General features: G+C 47.5%; 1 protein-coding gene across 1 annotated transcript in view; it reads right to left on the minus strand.

Annotated features, from left to right (window-relative positions):
* Positions 1–673: 673 nt before the first annotated feature.
* ZCWPW1 (zinc finger CW-type and PWWP domain containing 1) overlaps positions 674–24,680 on the minus strand; it is an 867,839-nt gene continuing 843,832 nt past the window's right edge. The window contains exons 7-8 of the mRNA XM_069607206.1: positions 22,521–22,960; positions 674–730 (exon numbers count right to left, since the gene is read on the minus strand). Of these exons, the coding sequence (XP_069463307.1) occupies positions 674–730; positions 22,521–22,960 (497 nt within the window). The remainder of the gene's footprint in view (positions 731–22,520; positions 22,961–24,680) is intronic.

The raw sequence follows: 24,680 nt of genomic DNA on the forward strand, positions 1-24,680 counted from the left end.
CTGGAGATTTTACCAGCGTACTAAACATTGTTTAAGGTTTAAAATATAGTCTTGCTTATATATATATATATACTGTGTCACTGTTTGGTTTGTCTGCAAAAGAGCCTTTCATGAGTTGTTTGCAACTTATTTTTATGCCCTCATAACCACTTCGTCCCCAATGGCCACACGTATCTTCACAGGGACACCCTTTTCAAGCCTTGTCTTACTTCATGGCTTTTGGCTCGCTCGCTCTCTCTCTCACAGCGTAGTCCCTTTTGAACTCAGGTTCATCTGCTTCCTTTGTAGTAACTCTTCAGGACTCCGACTCCTCTGATCTGTTTGTCCTTGCTGCGTGCGTGGTTCCGTCTGGACGTAGTATCAGCTATGAACCAGCTGTTCAATAACGGGACTCCCCTCCCATGACGAGAAACCAAAGAGACACGCCTCCGCCGCTGAGCCAATCTCTCAAAAACAGACGAGACTCCAACAAACTTCCAGATGGCGTTTTAACATCACCATACCAACTGTTTTCTCATAACTCTTCGTAGCGCAACGGTGCTTCCGCTTCAGCACATTTCACACGTCGTCTAACTTCCGCCAGATCAACTGGAGGATAAACCTTTTATTCAGCGCAACGGTGCATTGAAGTCAGCAACAAGCTATGTAAAACTTCTCTCCGTATCTTATTTTTTTAATACGCCCATGTATAACCGTCGTTCTCCGTCTCTTCTCGTTCCTCGTTCGTTACCTAGCAACAAAAAACCAAGGAGCTCACAGATTAGAATAAAGCACCTCATGAGCTCCTTCTCAGTTTATAAACACAGGCAAAGCATGGTAGTAAGGCATTTGTTTCCATACATTTTATAGATACTGACAGTCCTTAACTATGATCTCATCACACCTCTGTACAGATTACATTGAAGTAAGGTGCTTAGCACAAATCACCCAGTATGTAGATGATCGGTTGGGATGTAGTGAAAATATACATCAGCCAGGAGGGATTCTGTTGCTGGCTCACAAAGGGTACAAGGCAGATAAAAAAGAAGCTATAATACAGCCAACAGGAGGGACTATACTTGGGACAACTCATTTTTGTAATGGGGAAAAATGTTTTTATCAGATAGGGCGGCGGCAGTACACACCGCCCCTAGGCTCAGTACTGTGAAGGAAATGTAGCAGTTTTTTGGGCTTCTGTAATTATTGTAGGACGCGGATCCTGAACTACGCAGTCTACACAAGGCCACTGTTACAAAGTCTCAGGGAAGGACAGAGGACTTAAAAGTACATTTTAATGGACTGACAAAATGACTAGACAATATGAGGACTTAAGCTATTTGCACGGGCCCTGTTTTAGCAACTCCGGATTATTTACAGGAGTTTATTTATTTTCCCACTCGGAAGGAGACATATGTTGATGAGTCATAAATAACTGACCAGAGGACGGGACGGAAGCACACAGAGGCGGTAGTAGCGTGCGGTAAAGGGGGGAGAAATAGCGACCACTATTCTCCCCCCTTTAGAAAGCAAGACCATAGGTCCATACACAGCATTGCCCATTTTACAACTGGACCATTATTATCTGGGGAACTGATCAGCCCCAGGTTTAAAGGTCCATATGAGGTGGTGTTCTGTACTCCTCTCGCCGTCCGTATGAAGGAGTTAGATATTGGGTGCATCTCTTGGATGTCCGAAGAGCACCTGAGACTCGGCAAAGTTTAGTAGGGCATAGCCAAAGAAGAGACATTTTTGAGGATCCATGCCAGGGAGGTGTGCATTGGCACATGCCTGATTTTTCCTTTTTCTTTCTATTTTCATTTTTTATTGTTTTTTCTTTTTTTATCTTCTGTCAATATTTTCTTTTTTTTGAAGGTTTGGAACCCGGTCGGCCCTGGTGGAAAAAGGGTGTCTTTTTCTCCCTTTCCCCCTCTCCCTCTCTTCTCTCACTCACTTTCTTTCTCTTTCTTTTTCTCTTTCTCGCTCTCTTTCTTGATAACCTTCTCTTTCTCACTCTCTTTCTTGATAACCTTTTTTCTCCTCTCCAGGAATGAGCAAAGATGGCTGACCGACCTCTCTGTTATGTAGGGATAATGATAAATAAAGATGTTATTTAGTCTAGAAATGTAGTAGTACTATGTTGTTCTGTATGACACTGGTTGTGGTTATTGGGGTGGATGAAGGTATGTTTGTTATATGGGGTGGACATATAAGGGGGAGATGGACAGTTGGGGAAAATAAATGCTAATATGTCAGTAAAAAAAAAGGAAATACATTATGTCTCACTTTTTGCCGGCCACCTCTATAAGTTCTTAGACGAATGAAACGGGAAGTATGAATGATGTATGGTTTACATAAGGTGTTGGGTTTTGACACTATTTCTGATGTCCAGAATGTAGAAACATTGAATAGCTGGTACTCTGATATGCGCATTACAGGAATTAATATAATCAAATAAAGCTGTTAAAGGTGTGCACTTATCCCGCACGCATCAGGGGCTCCTAAGGTTTTTAGGTCCACATCCAGTCCCAATTACAGAGGCACAATGCTGGGTACATCTTGCACTATAAGGGATAAAGGGCACATTCCTGGCACATAGTGAGCAGTTGAGAAGCATTGATCTAGACCCAGAATTATGCAATGGCAACACGAAATACCGCTAGTGTCTACAAGGACCATATTTCTCCTTGGGAGGTTACTCAAATGACAATGACAAATGAGTGATGTGCCTGGCAGATGGGTTGATCGAGTACAGTGGAGAAGCAATATTCCAAATAGAGACTATGTGTGCGCAAATATTGTCCCGAAACATCACAAGGCTGACACGGATTGCAACAATGAAGAAACCAGTGCGAATATAAAGGGCCAACAATTTTGAACTTTGTTTTAGCAATGAAGGAACAGTTTCTGGTGGCACATATACACAATGCAACATCACTCTTGTGATCCCTGGTATGACGAAAGGTACAGCAGCAGTGATGGATTACTACTGGGTTTGTGGCCAACAAGGCTACTTGCAACTCCTACCATCTTGGAGGGGCAGGTGTTCACTGGCCACCCTGCAATCAGTGCTATTAGTAATCCTGGATGAACACCTGAAGGGAGAAGAAATGCCTGTCGAGGTGCCAACAGTCACTCTAGCACCTAAAGAAACCGGAAGAAGCTTGCAGATCACACAAGAATTTGATATGCTGCCAGAAAAAGGACGATTTTGATGGCGGGGAAGAAAGAAAAGCTCAAACTGTCTCAAAAGACTGTTCCACACTGCTCAGAGGAATACCTGACAAGTATTGACTTTTTAGCTCAGCAGAGACTTTCTTATTCATCTTTTTTGGCTCCTGGGGTACAAGCAACTGCTGCACTTTTCTACGCCATGAGGATGCTGAGAATGGGTCACTATCCCACTTCAAGGAGGTGCACAATCTAGGTGTTCAAATGAAGAAAGAAGGTGGAGTTCAGAACACAGATTGGCTATCGCTTGCCTTTGATTGGGTCCTTTCATGGCTGGGTGCAGTAGTAAAAATACTGGTTCCTGTGATCATGTTCTTCTTGGTTCTCTTCTGCACGTGCCAATGGGGTCTCCGATGATGTGTTCCTATTGTCCCTAATAGTGGAAAGATGATGGTATCAATTGGAGGATTTAAAACCCCTTGCCATACAATAAACAGCGAAACTCAAACTAATATTTCTGGGGTTGCAAATATGTCAGGTGGGGATGAGTTAGTTACTGTAGAAGTAACGAAAGGGGGGAATGTTGGGGAGAAGCTAGTGACTTCCTGCACCCCTCAAACGCTTTACAACTAGGCAAGTTTCCTAAGCGCTATAGCACTGAGAAAGCTTTTTTCATGCAAAAATAATCAAACAGAGGCGTGGCCAGTCACTAAATAAAGATAGTTAGGATTGAAATATAATGTGCAAACAATTATTCAGATGGATATATATGTAAATCTGGTACATTGTAAGTTAGATTTGCTCAAAACACACGGTAAATTCAGGCTGTACTTAATATAGACTACAGGTAGGCGGGTAGACAGCACGAGGTAACTCAGCAGTTGTTCCTGTCAATCACAAGCCAATGGAGACTAAAAAAGATTCAGCACGACAAAGAGTACTAGAAAAACAAGGGTTTTTTATGAGAAATACTGGACCAGATAGTATATACTTTTATGGAGTTAAGTGTTGAGAGAATGGCGGAAAAATGTGTTTATGTATGAATGTTTATAACATAGTAAATTATGCTAAACAAAAGCGACAAAGTATTCCTGTATATGCAGCATAATGTTATGTAGCTTGTCCCAAACAGAACCTAGCCATGCAACACTGGAGACTCTGCAGCATCCCTTGTATGGCAAGAAGGAACATTTTGGAGGAGTTCGGCTGGTATCCAGTGACCAAGTCAAGAGTATTTAAGCCCCAGGCCCAGCACCAGTCTTCAGGACCTGGGAATGGCAGAGTCCTCTTCCATTTCCCCAATCCTCATGATCTGTAAAGATGAAAGTATTGCTATCAGTTGCAAGATAGACTCATGGCTTTTAATTCCCTAGGGGGGTGCATTTACATAATCTGCTTTAAGCATGATTATGGGTCCCCTGTATTTAAGGGGCACCCCTGTAAGTTGGGGTTCGCTTTCAGTCTCACTAAAGTATACTGCCTATGTTCTGAAACAAGCCTGCATTTTTCCCTTAATCATGAAAGTACACCTTACTTAAGAATTCACATGCCTTTTTAAACTTTCCTCTGTTGGTGCATTATTACTGAATTTAAGTCTAGCGTGGTGCCACATAGAATATATATTGTTGCCATTATTCATTAAGTGCTGCCAAAGTACAAAGTGTGTTATTTATATGTATATAATTCTCTGAACCTTATATTATATAAAGAAGCTGTGTGATCATCTAACATAGTGTGTGGACATTCCTTTATGGGGGCCTGTGGACACACTTTACTTAAGAACCAGCCAGCATCACCTCCTGATAGCTTAAGCGTTGGTTGCTCTTCCAAGCTACCATATAGAGAACCTTGGCTGTGGTGCTATGTGCATCTATCAACACCATATAGAGGGCCAAAGTAAATATACCGCCCCCCAGTCTTTACACTGGTGGTACAGCAGTAGGATTACTGGATTTAATACTCAATGTTTAAACTTGCTACTACACAATAGTCACTCTTTTAATAATTCAGTGTTTTAGTAGTGTTTACTGGTATAACTTCACTACAAACAATTGAACCTCTTGAACATGGTAAATCGACAACAATGTGCTTCGAAGCTCTCCAGAGTGCATGTTCAGAGAGCGAAATAGACTTTGAGGATAAGTCTAGGGCAGAGCGCATAGCTGCGCTTGTGGATTACCAGGCAGGTTGTGATACACATGATGACAATGGAGGAGGCTCTGATGGGGGTTTGCTCTCGGTGAAGTCACAGATGTTGCCAATGGGATTGCCACATCTCCTACCACTTCAATTCCAAATCCCAGCATTGTTTCACAGGGTAATGACCTGGAACTTGAGTTATTGAGGATGAAATTAGCCTTTGAATATAAAACCTTAGAGACGGCAGGCTCGAGCCGGCTCCACACGAAGGCACCCATACAAAGGCACAGCGCCTGTCGTGAGCCTGAGCCCACAACAGTCCTGCCTGTTCCTGAGGAGGAGCTGGAGCCCCCCCCCCCCCACTACAGGAGTAGTGGCCAGAGGAGAGGTGCTTTGATGTGCACCCGCTTCATCGCTAGGCTGCCTGCCTAATTTGCCAACCACATCACGAAGCTGGTCGCCCGCCGCCAACATCCGTCCTAATTACCAAGGCTGCATCATCTAAGTGTTTGTATGCACTTGGATGCCCCTTTCAGCCCCCTCGCCTGCTAACCAGATCCGTTTTACCAAAGATCTGTGCTAACCGCCATTAGCACCCACGAGGAGACTGCCACTTCAAAATGGCCGACCCGGAATTCGGAGTGCCTGCCTGCACTCCCCGGCTCTGAGGAGGAGGAGGAACAACATACCCCCTCGCCCTGCTCCTTTGGCTCCCTGCCTCCTTTAAGCAGCCAATCGCGAGCCGGGCACCCATACAAAGGCACAGCGCCCGTCGTGAGCCTGTCTGGGGCCGTATGGGCTTTGGGCACCAAGCGCTGCCACCCCAACATTGGTAAGTCATACTTGCCTTATTCCGCTTACCCTGCCCCCCGAACTGTTAAATCACGCCTGCTCTGCTAAAACATAACTGCCGCCCTTTCCTGCACCCAACTGCTCTGACCCATGGCATAACACTGCCTTTACCACCTAAAATGTAGACTGCCCAAATCACGCATCTGGATCCTTGAGGCACCATCACCCGATGCACTATCACGCTGTCATGGCATATGTTGCATCCACCAGGATCACAACCGTCTAACTATTGCTGAAGCTACTGCCTATTTGAACTTTGTGAAATTGCTGCCACTTTTTTTTGTTACTGGCTATTGTCCCCACAATGATGAAACTAACAGCCCTTACTACTGCTGTATGATTAACCTTCACAGTGGTCCACAACACCTAGCTGAACCACCACTGCTTTACTAGTCACATGCACTCGTAGCATCACTGTGTCCACTATATTTGACGCACTCTCATTGTTTAAATAATTTCACTCATTTGAACCCATTACTGTTACCAGGTTACACTGACTAGCTTAGAAGTGCCCTGTGCCATAATTGCACCTTGCCTATGTGTGTTTTTTGCATTGCCTAGCCTTGATGTGCCCCGCGCCAAAATTGCACCTGCCTATGTGTGTTTTTGCATTGCCTAGCCTTATGTGCCCTGTGCCTAAATGTAACTGTGCAGTACACTATGGTCGTCTAGAGACCACTGCGCAATTGCAATGTGCCCTATGGTCACTCACTGACCACTGTGCAATTGTGTTGTGCTCTTTGGTCACTCACTGACCACTGTGCAATTGTGTCGTGCCCTATGGTCACTCACTGACCACTGTACACTTGCGTTGCACCCTATGGTCACTTACTGACCGCTGTACACTTGCGTTGTGCCCTATGGTCAATCACTAACCACTGTACACTTGCGTTGTGCCTAGCTGCTACCTTAACTAGCTTGTTGTCTGCTCCATTAACCAGTAACTTTGCCAGCTCACACACAACTTGAATCTAGCTACTGTATTCACGCCCTTCCATTGGCTTGAACTATGCCAGCCTGGCTCATCCTCATCATGTTCCCTTTCTGTGTCATGCCCAATCACACGCCTTGTAGTAGAAGCAGCCACATCCCATTTAGCAATGGTCTAGCCAAGCTTGGCTGCCCTAGACATCACCCCATTCCCTGCCCCACACCCTTCCTGCCCAACCTGCCTCCCTTCCCCCATAGTGCCCCTACAGACCATACTGCTAAAATCGGCGTCACTCTAGATCACCCTCCACTTAACAGCGTTGACCTTGCCAAAGATGCCCACTGCGACACCAACCAAAACTCGCCCAAAATAACAGAATATCGCCCCACAACCTACCCCAACATCACCACCCGCAACAACAGACTAGGCTGCAGACTTCTCACCTTATGGAATAAAATACCAACTACGCCCATGACTAAAGACACCAACAAAAACACCCATGCAAACACCAGCTCACTAAAAGGAGCCTTACTCAACGTCAGGTCCCTTGTTGCTCACCCTAATGAAATCGCCGACCTCATCCGCTCAGAAGACCTGGACTTCCTTGCCACTACAGAAACCTGGCTTCATGCGGCAGCAGGTCCCTATCTAACCCATGCACTTCCCGACAACTACTCCATCCTCAGGGCCGACAGACCCAATGCTCGTGGAGGAGGTGTAGCTCTCATATTCAAATCTTCGCTTGATATTAGATCTGTCACCGCCCCCATACTAAATTCATGTGAACACTTGTCCATTAAAATACAAACTACACCTAAAACCACTATCACTTTGGAACTAATATACAGGCCCCCTGGCCCAACAGGGACCTTTGAGGAAGATATAACCTCCCTTATAGCAGAGAAATCCAAACCTCTCTCACAGAATATTATCCTAGGTGACTTTAACCTGGGTTATAATGATCCTCACGATACCCCTGCATCTTCCCTTGCTAATGCCCTCTGCAAACACAACTACACTCAACTCATCACCTTACCTACGCATCAGAAGGGCAGGACCTTAGACTGGCTCGCTGCCTAGAACTGCAACATCACCTGTAAGGACCCCCAACCTCTCATATGGACTGACCATCTCCTACTCTCATTTGACATCAGCACCAACAATCCTAACCACATATAGTGCCACCCGGCACCAGCATGTCTGACTAGAAATAAGCATAACATTACCGTAGAAACCCTCATTCCACTGGTTCTACCTACCCTTAACACGATCCCTGACACATCGGACCTCAACGTACTTGTAGACACCTACAATGACGCCATGACCAAAGCCATTGACATCATTGCCCCTTTAAAATCACGTAAAGGTAAACCTAGATCCCATCTTAACTCATGGTACACACCGGAACTTAAAATACTAAGAAATAAGAAAACTAAAATGGAAACCCTTTGGAAAATGAATCCATCTGAGGAACACAAAACTAATCTCATCAATGCATCCTCCCTCTATAAAAAAGAAATAATTTGCACCAAAAAAGAAGCCTACAATGTAAGAATAAACAATGCTAGCTCCAATACTAAAGAATGATTTGCTATCTTGAAGGTGCTAGAAAACCCCAATCCTCCTATGGACATGTCCTGTTAAAGATCAATTATGGTGCACCAGCATCCAAAACGCCCTTGCGAATAAAATTACCGGCCTGCAAACAAAAATTGAAAGTAAAAGACTACAACTCTCCAATAGTAACCTACCCACCCCGAGCTCACCTACTACGTCCAATACCAACTGTGGCTTCACCTTCAAAAAGGTAACCGCACTAGAAGTGCAATAAATTATAACTTCTCTCAAACCGTCAAACTGTAAAGGGGACAGCTGTCCCGCACATATCATAAAAGATGCCGCAAGAGACCTCTCCCCATTTATTTCTAAACTTATAAACGTATCATTCTCTACCAACTCAGTACCTAACACTTTGAAACAGTCATGGGTCCTCCCTCTTCTAAAAAAACAGACCCTGGATCCAGCCATTCCTACTAATTATAGGCCCATCACTAACGTAGCCTTCCTGCTAAAAATCCTGGATAGAGTTGCTTACTTGCAAATCCAGAATTATTTTAGAATCCAACCAATTACTGGGATTGCGTCAATCTGGCTTTCGACGTCAGCATGGAACAGAAACTGCCCTTGTTGATCTCAAAAGTCAGATTGACGACATTAAAGACAAGGGCAAGGCTGCTATCCTACTCCTCCTAGACCTCTCAGCAGCCTTCGACTTGGTCGACCACAAACTACTCTGTAACCACCTCTCCTCTGCCGCTCATTTCTCCCCTTCTGCTGTCACATGGATACAGTCCTTCCTGGCCAACAGAACCATGAGGGTCTTTTCCCCTGTGGCAGCAGCAGACCCCATCCCCATTACTTGTGGTGTCCCACAAGGCTCATGCGTTTCCCCCACACTTTATAATATTTTTACAAAGCCTCTCTTTGATAAATTGGATCGTCTGGGTGTCACCTATTCAAACTATGCGGATGACACCCAGATACTTCTCACCATATCTGGCAATTACAACACTGATGTCACTAGGATCAACGAAATGTTCTCTGTCATTCAGGCATGGATGGCCACACATGGCCTCTGCCTGAATGACGAGAAGACCGAACTGCTCATTGTTGGTTCACCTAATATCCTACAAAAACTGAGCCCCAACTACTCTAAGATCATCATCGATGGCAACACCATCCCTGTCGCCAAAAACGTGAACACTCTTGGTTTCTATCTTGATGCCAATATCACTCTCACCAAGCAAGTCAATTCTACCGCTTCCTCCACCGCCTACACAGGAAAACTTATTCGGGCATGCAGACCTTTTCTCTCTACTAACAGTTGCCTTACTCTAGCGAGAGCCCTCATACAGTCCAAGTTAGACTACTGCAACAGTCTCTACCTAGGTGCCAACCAAGCTATAATTAGTAAACTCCAAGTCATTCAAAATAATGCGCTACGAGTAGCACTAAACATTCCTAGGCGAGAGCATATCTCCGACACTAGAATCGCATGCAAATGGCTTACCATCCAACAAAAAATTGACCTAAAAACTCTCTGCCTCACATACAAAGCTCTCAACCACTTAGCCCCCCCTACCTCACCAATAAATTCACCTGGAAGCAGTCCAGCAGAATGACCAGATCTTCTAACACCCTATGTCTCATGGTGCCCAGATTTATCTCTAGAAGAGCCGGAGGCTCTAGCTTCACTGTCCTCGCCTCCCAACGTTGGAACTCCCCGCCACTAAACATTAAGTAGGCCAATTCCTTCCAGTCCTTCAGGAAACTTGCCATAGAGTGGCTATTGGCACAAAGTCAATTAGTACGTTAGACACAGTTACTATCTGTATTTACTGTACATGTGCCAGTTATGTCTTTAATTGGATGTCTTCATTGCCATTGCCTGTACTCTCTGTATATAACCTTTGCTAAAAAGTATTACTGTTAATTACCATGTATTGTGCTTTGTAACCTGTACCAGCGCCCATTTACTCCCGGGTCCGGAGCGCTATATAAATAAATAAATAAACAAACAAACAAACTGAAGCTGAGTTGAAGAAAGAGGAGTTGGCACAGCAAGTTATACTCAAAGAAAGAGATCTTGAACTCAAAGACAGAGACATTGAATGTCAAACTACCTGAAATGTCGTCAGGCCTAGCATGATAGTTGCTTGTTTTGTTCCTCTCCTCCTCCCTTCCCCTCTTGTCAACCCTCCGGCTCTACCCGAAATGTCGTCAGGCCTAGTACGTTAGTTGCTTGTCGGTCTCATCTACTACCCCCTCCTCTCCCCTCCTTATCTTTGTCATAGCTCTTACTCTATGCGGGAAATGTCATCTTATCTAGTACGATAGTAGCTTGTTTGTTTTCCTCCCCCTCCCTCCTTGTTTGTCCTCCCCTCTCCCCCTACAGCACTACCTGAAATGTCATCAGGCCTAGTACGATCGTTGCATGTTTAGTTCCTCTCCTACTCCCTCCTCCCCACGCCCCTACCTCTTGTCAGCTCTCCGGCTCTACCAGAAATGTCATCAGGCCTAGTATGTTTGTTGCTTGTCTGACTCATCTCCTACCTCCTCCCCCTCCTTATCTTTGTCATAGCACTTGCACTATCTGAAATGTCACCAGGCCTAGTACGATAGTAATGTCTTCACATTCTGAATCTCTCAAGGCCTTTTAAGAACGTCATTGTATTTTCCCTTGCTCCCTCCCTTGCCTTGAAGCGCTTTGAAACACATTGTGTATAGGCGCTATACAAATAAACAATCAATCAATCAAAGAATCCAATTGGAGAGAGCCAAGGTGGAGACTTAAGCTAGACTAGTTGAGAGTATCAGGTCTTCTACCGCTAAGTTCGTGAAATATTTTGTTGGTGTGTATGTGGAGAGTTCAGTTATTCTACAGTGGTTGGAAGCATTTGAATTGGCTTGTGAGATCAATAATGTTGTCCAACAGGATTGGGCTAAGTGCTTGTTAAGCAGAGTACCTCAGAGAGGTTATAACTGCATTCTGAAGTTGGGTGTGGGTGAAAGGGGCCAGTAAGAGTGTATGAAAGGTGCTTTGATTGCCAAGTTTGGAAAGACACCAGCCCAGTACCTTAAGTGGTCAGGGATTATAAAAAGAGAGAGACTATGTCAGGGATTGATTGGGTGAGTGATGTACATATGAATATGATGGGATGGGTTCATAGTTACAAAGTCAAGTCTTTTGTTGAATTGTCCTACCTCCTGTTTTTCTGAGACTTGTTCACCAGAGCTGCGTCAGTACATTGCTGACCAGAATATCTTGGACCCCTTTAAGTTGGCTGACAAATGGATCTCCCGCAGGCTGTCCCTTATGGATCCAAGTGGGAAGGACAAGGACAAAGAAAAAGGGTTCCCTCGGAAAGCTGAGGATTCCACGAGGCAGTCACATTTGAAAAAACAAAACATTCTCCCGCTAAGGTCCAAAGGTCTAGTGGGGATACGTGCCATGGGGGTGGGAGTAATAGTGGTTCTCCTGCTGCAAAGCAGGCTTCCAGTGGATCCAAAACAGTTTCCTGCATTCCTGGCACCCTGTTGGGAGTGTGGGGCCGTGGATCACAATAAGGATGATCCCAAGTGTATTTGTATTTTTTGTGTTTTATATAGCGCCTGTGTCCTGTCCAGGCTGTCAGGCGGACATACCCTTACCCTATGACTGAGGTTGAGGCCACTGTCCTTCCCTCCTCTCCAGGAATCAACTCTGGTGCCCCTGTAGAGATTTCGTTAGTGTCCTTTGGGGCCTGGGACCAGTACACAGAGGTACTGGCTACTATCCCACAGAATACCTGCAGATTTCTGAGAAGTGTTCTCATTAATGGCCAGCCTTAAACTGGTTTGAGAGACACTGGGGCTAGCATGACAGTGGTGGACAGGACCATGATTAGGTCAGAGGACTATGTAGGTGTTCCTCTGAGAACCATCAGGTCACCATTCAGATTGATGGCAAGACAGCAACGCTTCCTATAATGGTTCAGGACAATGTGCCTGTCAACAGCGTGTTGGGGAATGACTTAGTAGAGCTGCAGTTAATTTCTGATGGAGTATCTGCAGTGCTCGAGTGAAAAGCGAGCTTAAACATGGCGCTGGTAAGCAGCCATTTTGGGCATTTGCTTCCGACCGCAGTGAAAGTCTGCAGTTTGCAGTTTGAAATGAACCCCTTTTAGAAGGCAAACATGATTTAGCAGCGGCAACAGTATTGAGGTTGGGAAGTGCATGAGCTCATTGCATAGGATAGTTTTTCATTGCTCGCTCAAGGATGAGCTAAGAGAAGAGGCTGAGACGAGCAGGTGCACTGATAAGGCTGTTGGGAACGGGAGCGCAGTAGTCTGAGATGCATTTTTTCCACTGTCGAGATTTTGTCACTATAAGGGTGCCTCCGATGCTTGTTGTCTGTCACCCCAGCCGGGGACATTTAGTAACCTGTTGAAGGCAGAGACTCTGACCAAATAAGTAGAGTGGGGTAATCTGCTGAAGTAGGAGGAATAATCTCACTGAGAAGGAGGATGCTCCGTTCCAGACCCGTTAGCTGAGGTGTTCTCTCTGCCTACCTGCTTTGGGGCTTTGCAGTGTTGTGCCAGGCGAGATGAAGGTGTTCTCTACAGCTGCGCTAACAGTGAGGCATTACATTATCTTCTTGTTATTGTGTGTATCTATGCGTGATAAGTAGCTTTTATTCATTGGTGTGTTGTGTTTTAGTAACTGTGAATAAAGGGCTGTAAAGAGCCAATTATACTCTAACTATTGGTCTAAGTTTGTGTTATTGCCTCCCTCTGTCCAAGAACTTTCACCATGTGTAGGTGGGCATGTATTACTAATCTGAGGTCACTACACATTCTGGAAAGCAAAACAGTATCCCTGACTACTGTTACAGTCACAATGTGACAGGTCAAACAGGGTCTGACTGATAGTCAGTTACTTAAGCCAAATGGGAAACATAAGGCAAGGGGAAAGAGTAAGAAGGCCACCTCTGAGAAGGGGGCTCCCTCAATTCCTGTGGCTTCATCAGTACCTACTGTGGTCAGAGCTCCTGAGGGACTAGGCCCAATGGTGACCCCAGACTCAACTCCTGAGGGAAAAGGGCCAGAGGACCCTCCTCAGGAGAGGTACTTATCGCAGAGGATTGGCCAGACCACCAGTGCTTGTTGGCTGAAGGTGGGCCCTCGAGGGAAGATTTTTATAAGAGCCAAAGAGAGTGCCACTCTCTTGGGGGTTTAAGGAAACAGGCCCAGGTATTTTAAGATTTGTTGGGAGGGTGAGCTCCTTTGCAGTGAGTCCACTCAGCCTGAACCTGGCACAGTCAAGAGGTTGGTTGTACCCAAGGTATACAGGCCCTTCCTGTTGCGGTTAGCACATTGGCCAGCAGGGGGCGCAGAAGCCCGGTCGTCTGAACCGGCGCCTTCTCACTTCAGGCAGAATCAGACTAAATAATTTAATAAATACAGCAATTTTTCTCCTAACTTGTCTCATTTCCTGCTCCTAGAGCCCGGGGGCTCCTCAGTGAATTCACCTGGAATCAGACTTTCCTTCATCCAGTCTGGGATCGGCTCCTCGGAGTGGACTCTTCCCGCTCTGTTTTCCTGATGCGGACCTACAGCGAGGACCGGGAGCTGCAGTACACCCCAAAGGCGTAAACCAAAGCCGGAGAGGGACGGCGCCCCGGCACTGAAGGCCCCGCTGTCTGCCCGCTGAGGGAGAGTGGTGGGGAATCGGGAAACGGGACGTCCCCCCCGACATCTCCGAGCGACACTGGAATAGGAATTGCAGAGGGGCAGACGGGGCCACAGTTCCAACATGGCAGCCAGAGGAGGATCTAGACGGCCAAACCTATGGTACCATGGTAGAAGCTGCCCACCTATGACGAGGGATGGGGGGAAGAAAGCGCTATCACCCCCATCCTCCCTATCCAGATAAGAAATAAGGACTGGGACAAGAGCCCCCCCTCCACAGAGCGCTGAGAGCACAGTCTCGTCTTATAACGACCTTCGAGGGGGCCCCCCGCAGAAGCGAGACCGCAGAGAACCTCGTATCAGTACGGTACATCCTGACCTGTATTATCCAATCATACAATCATACCAGCACGGGGCGCAGAAGCTCGGTCGCCTGAGCCAGAATCAGACTAAATAATTCAATAAATACAGCAATTTTTCATCTAACTTGATGAAAATGCTCCTAGAGCCCGGGGGCTCCTCCGGTAGTGAATTCTTCCAGAATCTGACTTTCCTTCATCCAGTCCGGGCTTAGCTCCTCGGTGAGGCCTCTTCCCGCTCAGTTCCTGCGCAGGCACTCTGGACCTCTGTGCCTACCAGCTCTCCTCAACGGCCAGCTCTCCGGACCACAGTAACACTGCCCGCTCTCCGGACCACAGTAACACTGCCCGCCCTCCTCATCAGGCTGGGGTGTCCATCGACCTATCCTCCTTCCGGGTCCCTGTACCTACCAGCCCTCCTCAACAGCCGGCTCTCCGGACCACAGTGACACTGCCTGCCCTCCTCCACAGGCCGGGGCGTCCCTCGACCAGTCCGCCATCCTGGTCTCGGGTCGGGACTGCTGCTGGGCTCCCACCTGCTTCCTTCAGCGCAGGTTCTGCTAGTATCCCGCTCAAAGCTCCTGTTCGTGCTCTGCCACCACGGGCCGGGGTCCATCGACCTGTTCCACCATCCCGGTCCCGGGTCGGGTCTGCTGCTGGGCCGCCACCCGCTTCCTCACCAGCACGGTTTTAACCAGGAACACGCTCACGGCACCTGATAGTGTCCTGCCTGGCTCCTGGCTCACCACCTGCCGCACAGTCTCTGCTGCTGAGCCTCCTCCCCCTTCCTCATCAGCACGGGTTCAGACAGGAATACGCTCACGGCTCCTGATCGTGCCTTCCTGGCTCCTTATCTACCACCTGCTGTCTGCTCCTGATCGAACTCGGCCCAGAGACAAAAGCCATTACCAACTACTTCGCTGATCGTGCCTACCTGGCTCCTTGCCTACCAACTGTTGACTGCTCTTGATCGAACCCGGCCCAGTCACTAAAGCCACTACCACCTACTTTGCTGATACGGGAACCCAGACCTGGCTGGCTCCCTGCCCCTGCTTGCCATCCCAGCTTAACTCCACGGTAGACTCCTCACCTGTCTAACTCCAGGCTCCTCCCCTGCCTCTGTATACCTGGTCGTGCCTACCTGGCTCCTAGCCTATTACCTGTTGACTGCTCTGGACCGAACCCGGCCCGGTCACTAAAGCCACTACCACCTACTTTGCTGATACGGGCCCCAGACCTGGCTGGCTCCCTGCCCCTGCTTGCCAACCCAGCTTAACCTCCACTGACTATCTCCAGCATCCTCCCCTGGCTCTGTATACCTGGATACCACCAGCTTCTCCAACTGCACGGACGCAGTGGTCCTCCACGACTGCTCTCTCCGAGGATCTCTTCGCCAGCCTACCCCTTCTCAGCGCTCAACTACCTTTAACTTCTTGCTCTGCTACTCCCTCCAGCGCTATTTCTAGTCTCTCTCGCCCATTCCTGTTTGACTCCCCATTACACCTTCTCCCTCTACTCCTTCCTCTTCCTCTACACCCGCCTTCCCTTCCCTACCACTTTATTCCCTCACCATACCGCTCTCCTTCACTCTGTTATGCGTTATGCCAAAATTCTTTCTCACCGTCCTCGTTACCCTTCCCCCCTTCCCTCACCCCGCCTTCCCCTTCCTCTCCTACTCTCCTTCTCCCTCCTCCTCATGTCCATTCCCCTCTTTAACCCCTCCCCCACTCTACCCGTTCTACTCCTACCATCTCTCACCGTCCTAATCTTCTCTACCCCTCCACTGTTCAACCCTCCCTCATGAACATTGCTCTCTGGAACGCCAGATCCCTCTGCAACAAGACCGCAGCAGTTTTAGACATGTTCTTTCGTCTCAACCTTCATTTCCTATGTCTAACCGAAACCTGGATTCCCCCCTCAGAACACCACTGTCCCCGCTTCCCTAACCACCTCTTCTTCTTCCTCCTCTCATATCTCACGCGCTACTGGCCGTGGCAGAGGTATTGGCCTCCTCTTATACTCCAATTACCTTTCCTCTACCTCCTCTCCATCTCTTCCTTCTTTCCCTTCCTTCGAATTTCTTTACAAATCTTTTTCCTCTCCTCACCCCATCTCCTTTCTAATCATATATCGACCCCCTGGCCTTCTTTCTTCCTTCTACGACGACCTTGATCACCTCCTTTCTCTCATATCTCCCTCTCCTCTAACTGTTCTCGGCGACTTTAATCTTCACCTCCCTTGTCCCCCTTATTCCTCTCCCCTTTTGTCCATCCTCGACTCCTACCTCCTTTCCCCTCTTCCTTCCTCTCCTACTCACTCCTCTGGCTCCACTCTTGACCTTATCTTCAACTCTTCCTACCCCCTCTTCTACTGTCCCCACACTACCTATCTAACTCTCCGATCATGCTTTACTCTCCTTCTCCCTTACTCCCCTTCCTTCTTCTCCTAAGCCCTCCCCTTCCATCTTTTCACGTCGTGACCTACGCAACTTTGATCCCTCCCTCTTTCTTGACACTTGCTCTTCTTCTCTCCCCTCTCTCCAAGACTTCTCTTCACTATCGGCCAATGACGCACTTTCCACTCTCTCCTCTTCTATCTCCTCCTCTCTTGATCTACATCACCCCCTTTCCTTCTTCCGTCCAACCCGGAAACCATCTCAACCGTGGCTCTCTCCTCAACTTCTCTCCATGCAGTGTCTCCTCCGACGTCTTGAGAGACTCTGGCTCAAATCTCCTTCACTTTCCAACCAATCCTCATATTTCTCTTACCACTCTCTTTATGACTCTTGTCTCTCCTCAGCAAAACGCTCCTACTACTCTAACCTTCTCCAATCCCAAGCCTCCCACCCTCGCCGCATCTTCCAAACTCTCTCTCGTCTTCTCGCAACTCCTACCCCGGATCCTTTAACATCTTCTACCCTTTCTCCCTCTGACTTTGCAAACTTCTTCTCCTCCAAGATCCTTGCCGGTTGGCAAAAAAATCAGCTGCTCCTCTTACTCCCCTCTTCTCCCCCTTAACCTGCATGTCCGACTTCTCCCCTGTCTCCCCTTCTGACGTTTCCATCCTCCTCTCCAAAGCCCACCCCTCGTCTGCTCCAACTGACCCTCTCCCCTCCCTTCTTATCCCTAAGATCTACCCTCTTCTTATTCCCTACTTAACTTCCTTCTTCAACACCTACCTTTCCTCAGTTACCTTCCCCTCGGCTTTCAAGCATGCTACTATCATTCCAATTCAGAAGAAAAATTCAGCTGATCCCCTGCTCAACTCTAACTTCCGTCCTATCTCACTTCTCCCATTCCTCTCTAAGCTACTCGAGCGCCTTGCCTACTCGCAGCTCTCAACCTTTGTTAACAATCTCTCTCTCCTACTCCCCTCAATCTGGCTTCCGTCCTAAACACTCTCCTGAAACGGCCCTCACATACATCCTTAACTCCCTCCTCTCCGCTCGACACTCTAAGCAATCCTCTGTCCTTATTCTTCTTGACCTCTCTGCTGCCTTCGAAACTGTCGATCATCCCCTTCTTCTCACCACTCTTTCTTCCTTTGGATTCAAAGGCTCTTTTCTTAACTGGCTATCCTTTTACCTCTCCTCCCGCTCTTTTACTGTTTCCTGGGGAGTCGCTCATCTCCTACCCAGCCTCTGGAATATGGAGTACCCCAAGGTTCGGTGCTTGGCCCTTTCCTTTTCTCACTCTACACCTCCCTTCTTGCCCCGGTTATCTCTTCTTTTGGCATTTCTCACCATTTCTATGCTGACGATACTCAGCTCTTCCTTTCCTTCTCTTCCTTCTCTACCGACCTCCACTTTAAACTCTCTTCCTGTCTTACTGCCATTAAAAATTGGATGTCTTCCCCCTTTCTTACCCTCAACACTGATAAGACTGAAGTAGTTTTCTTCCCCTCCAACTCTCTGCCCCCTCCCTCTCCTCCTCCTTTCATTCATTTTCCCCCTTCTAATCTCCCCATCTCTGTCCACGCTTGCAATTTAGGCATTCACTTTGACTCCTCTCTCTCTTTTTCCCATCATCTCTTTCTCACCTCTCGTGCCTGTCGCTACCACCTCTTTAATATTCGCAAAGTCCACCCCTCTCTCACTTTCCATGCTACTAAACTTTTAATCTCCTCCCTTACCTTCTCTCGCCTCTTCTACTGCTCCTCCTTACTCTTTGGACTACCTACTTCTCATCTCGCCCCCCTCAAATCTATCTATCATTCTGCCGTCCGTAGCCTCTGTCTTCTCACCTCCCATGACTCCATCTCTGCTTCCCTTTGCTGGCTTCCCTTTCACTCCCAACTTAAATTTCATTTTCTCTACTTAGTCTTTAAATCTCTCCATAGTCTTGCTCCCCCTTATCTTGCCTCCCTCCTCTCTTTCTATACTCCCTCCCGCCCCCTTCGTTCTGCTGACCACTTCCTTCTCACTGTTCCTCCATCCTCTTGTGCCCCCTCCCGTTTCCGCTCCTTCCAGCTCCTAGCCCCCCTGCACTGGAACTCCTTACCTCTCTCAATCCACTTTATTCCTACCTTCTCCTCATTCCGCACATCCCTTAAATCTCTCCTTCTCCATTCCCCGTAATGAAACCCTTCCCCCTTCTTGCTCCCCCTCCCTCCTTTTCTTCTCACCATGATCATCTCCCTTCCCTTCCCTCCACCCCATTCTCACCCTTTTATCCCATCCGTTTCCCACCTTCTTCTCCTCCCCACCCCTCCCTCTCCCTCTCAGTTCTACTGCAATACTCTCCCTCTTCCCTTCAGTTTAATTGCTCTACTTACTGTTTTGTTGGGCTGATTCTTAATTGCAAATTGCTTCTACAGTTATACTGTTATAATGTTAATGTTATTTGTATCCAGTTGTTAAAATGTGCAGCGTTTCGAGTAAAGCGCTATATAAACATAATAAATACAAATACAAATACACATGAGGTTCCCCTAGCTGGTCATTTTGGCATTAAGAAGACTAAGCAAAGGCTCTCAGCCCACCTTTATTGGCCCAGAATGGAAGTCAAAGTGGAAGCCCACTGTAAGACCTGCTCTACTTGTCAGTTGTCTGGCAGGACTGGAGGCAGTGCTGTTGCCTCACTGCAGCCTTTGCCAGTGGATGGCACACCATTAGAGAGGGTGGGCATCGACATTGTTGGTCCACTAGAGCCACCAACATCAGGTGGACACAGGTTCAACCTGCTAGATCATGCCACCAGGTAGCCTGAGGCTATACCCCTTTTGTACCATAACTGCCATGGTATTTGCCAGGGCTCTCCTGGGAATTTTCACCAGAGTTGGTTTTCCTACAGAGGTGATTTACGACAGAGGAACCAACTACATGTCTAGTTACATGCAAGCTATGTGGAAGGAATGTGTTGTAACTTACACATTCTCACCTCCTACCATCATCAGACCAATGGTCTGGTTGAGAGGTTTAACAAGACTCTCAATGGCATGTTGGGTGCTTTGGAAGAGCACCTAGGGAGGAAATGGGTTCTCCACCTACCATGCCTCATGCCTGCTGTTTGCCTATAGATAAGTGCCTCAAGATGGTGTTGGTTTCAGTCCCCTTGGGCTCCTCTTTGGACATCCAGGGAGGGGGTCCCTTGTCCTAGTAAGAGAATGTGTGGAAGCCAACCCCCCCAGATCCTGCCAAGCAAGTGGGTTACTATGTGTTAGGCCTCAGAAGAAGGAGGATGACACAAATGATGTGCCAAGCAGCAGCCAATCTTAAGGCAAGCCAAGAATTGAACAAATACTGGCATGGCCTTAAGGTCTCAGAAGTCGACAGGACTCTTGGTCAGGAGATCCTTGTGCTGGAGCCTACCAAGCCTCGAGCTTTGGCAGATAAGTGGACTGGACCATTCAGGATAATCTCCAAGATGGCTGAAGTCCACTATCTGGTTGACGCATCAAGTCTTCCATGTCAACAAGCTCAAGCCATTCTACAGAAGAGAGGAAGTGACATGCCTTTTACTAGCTTCAGATCAAGAGGATGAGAGTGAGACACTTCCAGATTGGCTGCATAGCAACCCTCAGGATGGCTCAGTGGAGAGAGGGCAACTCTCTCCAGATCTTACACCAGAGCAGCAGAGGAGCTGCCAGGCTTCACTCCAGCAGTATGCCCCTCTGTCCTCACTGACACCAGGCCTCACCCCATGGTGTAGGCATGATATTGACACTGGTGACAGTATACCTGTCAAAAGCAGATGCTACTCTTGACTCATTTGGATAGGTGTTGCAGGCCATGAAAAGGGTCAACCTCACTATCAAGGCCACCATGTTCCAGATAGCCCAGGGGAAGGTTACCTAATTTGGTCATGAGGTAGGAGGGGGTCAAATCCAACCTCTCCCCAGTAGAGTACAAGCTGTACAAGACTGGGAGACTCCCTATACTCAAAACCAGGTGAGAGGTTTTGTGGGCCTCATTGGGTCCTACAGAAACTTCATGGTAAACTATAGAACCATGGCTGTCCCTCTGACACTACCTGAACAGCATAGGATGGTTCAATGGAGTAAATGCTGTCAAAGGGCCTTTGATTGTTTAAAAGAAAGTCTGTGCAGGGCACCTGTGTATGTGCTCCTGACTACAGCAAACTCTTTATTGTGCAGGCTGATGCCAGTGACACAGGAATTGTAGCTGTCGTGTCTCAGTTAGACGACAAAGGGAGAGAGCACCCTATCATTTTCATCAGTAGGCAACTCAAGGGTAGGGAACATAGGTGGGCCACTGTTAAGAAGGAGTGCTTTAATATAATTTGGGCACTTAGGCGTTTTAGAACTTGCCTTAATGGGTGTGCCTTCAAGGTCCAAACTGACCATAAGCCCTTAAAGTGGCATATGCAGATGAAGGGTGAACACCCCAAACTGCTCAGGTGGTTCATTAGCCTGCAAGGGCTAGACTTCACCAATGAGCATAGGCCAGTGAAGAGTCATGACGCAGATGGCCTTTTCAGAAGGTATGTGGACGGTCCGGATGAGGGTAACAATCTCGTGGGATATGAGTTACCTTAGCCTCAGTTTGGGGAGGCAAACGTGATGCTGGAAATGCCTTTTTGGAGGCAGAGGGCCTCCAAGTGTGTGTTTTCTGTATGTTTTCTGCCACTGAGATCAGTCTGGACCTCTGGCAGTGCAGCTGTTCATTACTCCTTTTGGTGAACAACACCCATAGGATACCCTTATGGCAGCCATGGGTGGCTACACCCTTGCACCCCTTATGTGTGTGTTTGGGCTCCTGTTTGTTGAACACAGATAAGAGTATGGGCTGGTGGCAGCTACATGCTGATTTGGCAGTGGCTCTGAGTGTCCTCCATCTATGGGACTCCCAGGCCATGCCATAGGAATCAAAGCTACTACTGAAGAAAGTCAAGATGGCCACTGAAGCCTCTTGATTTCTATTGCCTTTATCCATTGTTTCCCAAAGTCCTGGGAAGCCATGTGTCTGTCCCTTCCCCCCTGACTGGCTGTTGGGTGGAAGAACCATATATGGCTCTGGGGCTGTATCCCATCAGTCTGACTGGAGCCTTCCCACGGGCTGTGTGTTGTGGGTACACCCTTGGAGAGGGCCCTGTATGAATGGAGTCTGAAGTCAACTCACATTCTGTGTCATGGGTTTCTGGTTTTGGTGTGCGTGACACAATGCCTGGGCCAGCCCTGACTGAAACTGGAGTGAATGCAGTGTAGTGTTCTGAAAGACTGGGTGCTTACTCCAATCCACATTCTGTGTTATGGGTGTCTTGGTGGAATGAATGGCATGAATGCCTGTGAGGCTGACTGGTTGGTTGCATGCATGAATGCACTCGCAAATGATTGGCTACTTGAGCCTGGCTCAGGTTGAGTGAATGGGGACCAAATGTGTATAACTAGGAACCCCTCACTCACCAATTTGTTCTGAAGCGGAATCTTAAAACTGAAGCTGTTCTGAAGCTGAAGCTGAAACCTGAAGCTTGAATCCTGGTTCCAGTCGGAGGGAGGAGTATGCAGCTGCATTTCTTCAAGGAATCTGAAGGCTGCTGAGCTGACCCAAGGATCCAATAAAGATAGGACCTGGATAGGAGACGTCTTCCTGAGATACGAGGGACTATCGTACACCTGGTACTCTTCATCAGCCAGAAGTACCCTCAAAGCCAGTCCTGTGTGCCTGCCATCATTAGAAGGCGTCTTCGTGAGTCCAGAAGAGGAGCACTTGGACATCTTGAGTTGTAGCAGTCCAGTTGTCTCGGCCAGGTTCCAGAAAAGCGTTTGTGACCGCTGGAAGCCAGATTGCTGTCTACCTCCCAAAAGAGGGGGTACCCTGGCATAGTGCTTCTTGACACCCGAAGCTGCGAAAGTTCCACCTGATCAAAGAATCCTTCAAGGGACATCCCTGGCACGACATCTGACAACTTGTTCCTGCCAATGAAGATTCCAGTTCGCTGTGTGCAGAGGAAGGTTCCGCCAGTGGGTTTCCTGTCACCAAATGCCAAAGAAGACATCCCAAGGGTCCAGCCTTGGTGAGGGTCTGTGGTAGAATCCAGTGGCCGAGTCCAGGTCAACAGAAGCCATCCAGAGGTCCATGCTCCGGCTGTAGCACCGAAGATCCAAAAGACGGCGAACCATAAAATCCTGAAACCGACACCTACTTCAAGCACTGCATCTGTTGGCACTGAAAGTTATCCAAGGTCCCCAACGGTCTTACCTTCGTCAACCAGAACATTTCCGAGTTCACAGCAAGTTTCACCTTCTTAGGACTTCCACAGCCGAAATAACAATCGTCCATCGAAGACCACTGCCAAGACCAAGACTGCTACTTTTCTAAGAGCACTTGGTTCCTTCTTTTCTTATTTATTTATTAGCATTTTTAAAGCGCATAGCAGCCCTTAGGCATGAACGAGTCTCTTGGACTAGACATCCCTGTGACTCCAAACTGCAAAGGGGGTCCATTCTTGAGGGCACCCGTCGAGTAAAGCCAAGAAACTCTGCCAATTCGCCTGCCAAGGCACCAAAGGAACTGTGATGAGGAAGAACGTTTTCCAGCCTCAGGAGTCGTCCAAGAGTCCCAGAGTCATCTTGGATCCTGTTCACCTGCGGCATCTCAGGTACATTATGGTGGTAGAACCTGTAAAACGAAAGCAGACCACTAATGAAAATGTTTCGACTGGGCTGTAAAAGTTATGGGGGGGGTCATCACGAATTGGGTGGTAAACCTTAAATCCGGCGAAAAAAGTATTAGCGCAGCCAATACCGCGCCGCCGGATCATGACTGCAAATCCTGCTGCCGCTATTACAGCCGGGGGTAGTACAGCCGGAAGTAATAGCGCCGGGTGTAATAGCGCCGGCACCCAAATGCACTATTACAGAACCATCACAAGTCTGGCATTGGCACACTTAGCGCCAGAAAACCAGTGTTAAAACCGGCAAAAATGCCCATGGCCAAATGCTGGAGGTAAAAGAACACATGAATTTGAAACAACACACATATTACAGAAACCCAAATGGAAAAGTCAACTAATAAAATGGGTACGATATATAGATGATATTTTTGGCATTTGGCGAGGAACGAAAGAATCATTGGACAAATTTATGATTTAAATTAACAATGTAGATCCGCGGATACAATTTACTTCAGAAATTGGATCTCCTGGTATACATTACTTGGACATTAAAGTAAACAAGTGTTAGGGAGAATTCTCTGCAAAGGATAATTTTCCAAACCTAGTGAGTCCCCTAGCAGCTTTGCTGGATTTTTGGGGTTTATTTTTTTCTCCTGCTAAGAGTGAGACTCTTTTACTCCCACTCTTAGACATGATTTGAGGTGTTCCTTTATCTTTCCATGTGTTTTATGGGCTATGAGGTCTTTTACACCATAGAATCTCATGTGTTTTTGATGTGGGTTACACAGCACCCTCCGTGCCGTAACCCAGGGGTGTCGTAGCGACCCCCCAACATAGACTCCATACCCTGGGACTGATTACTGTCTCCCAGGGCATGTAAAGTCACCATTGGCTTAACTAGTCCCAAATTATGAACAGAAACCAGTCCAAACCATCATATTGTGGACGT

Source organism: Ambystoma mexicanum, chromosome 1p, assembly GCF_040938575.1.
Source record: "Ambystoma mexicanum isolate Mex_15411 chromosome 1p, UKY_AmexF1_1, whole genome shotgun sequence".
NCBI classification, from domain to species: Eukaryota; Metazoa; Chordata; class Amphibia; order Caudata; family Ambystomatidae; genus Ambystoma; species Ambystoma mexicanum.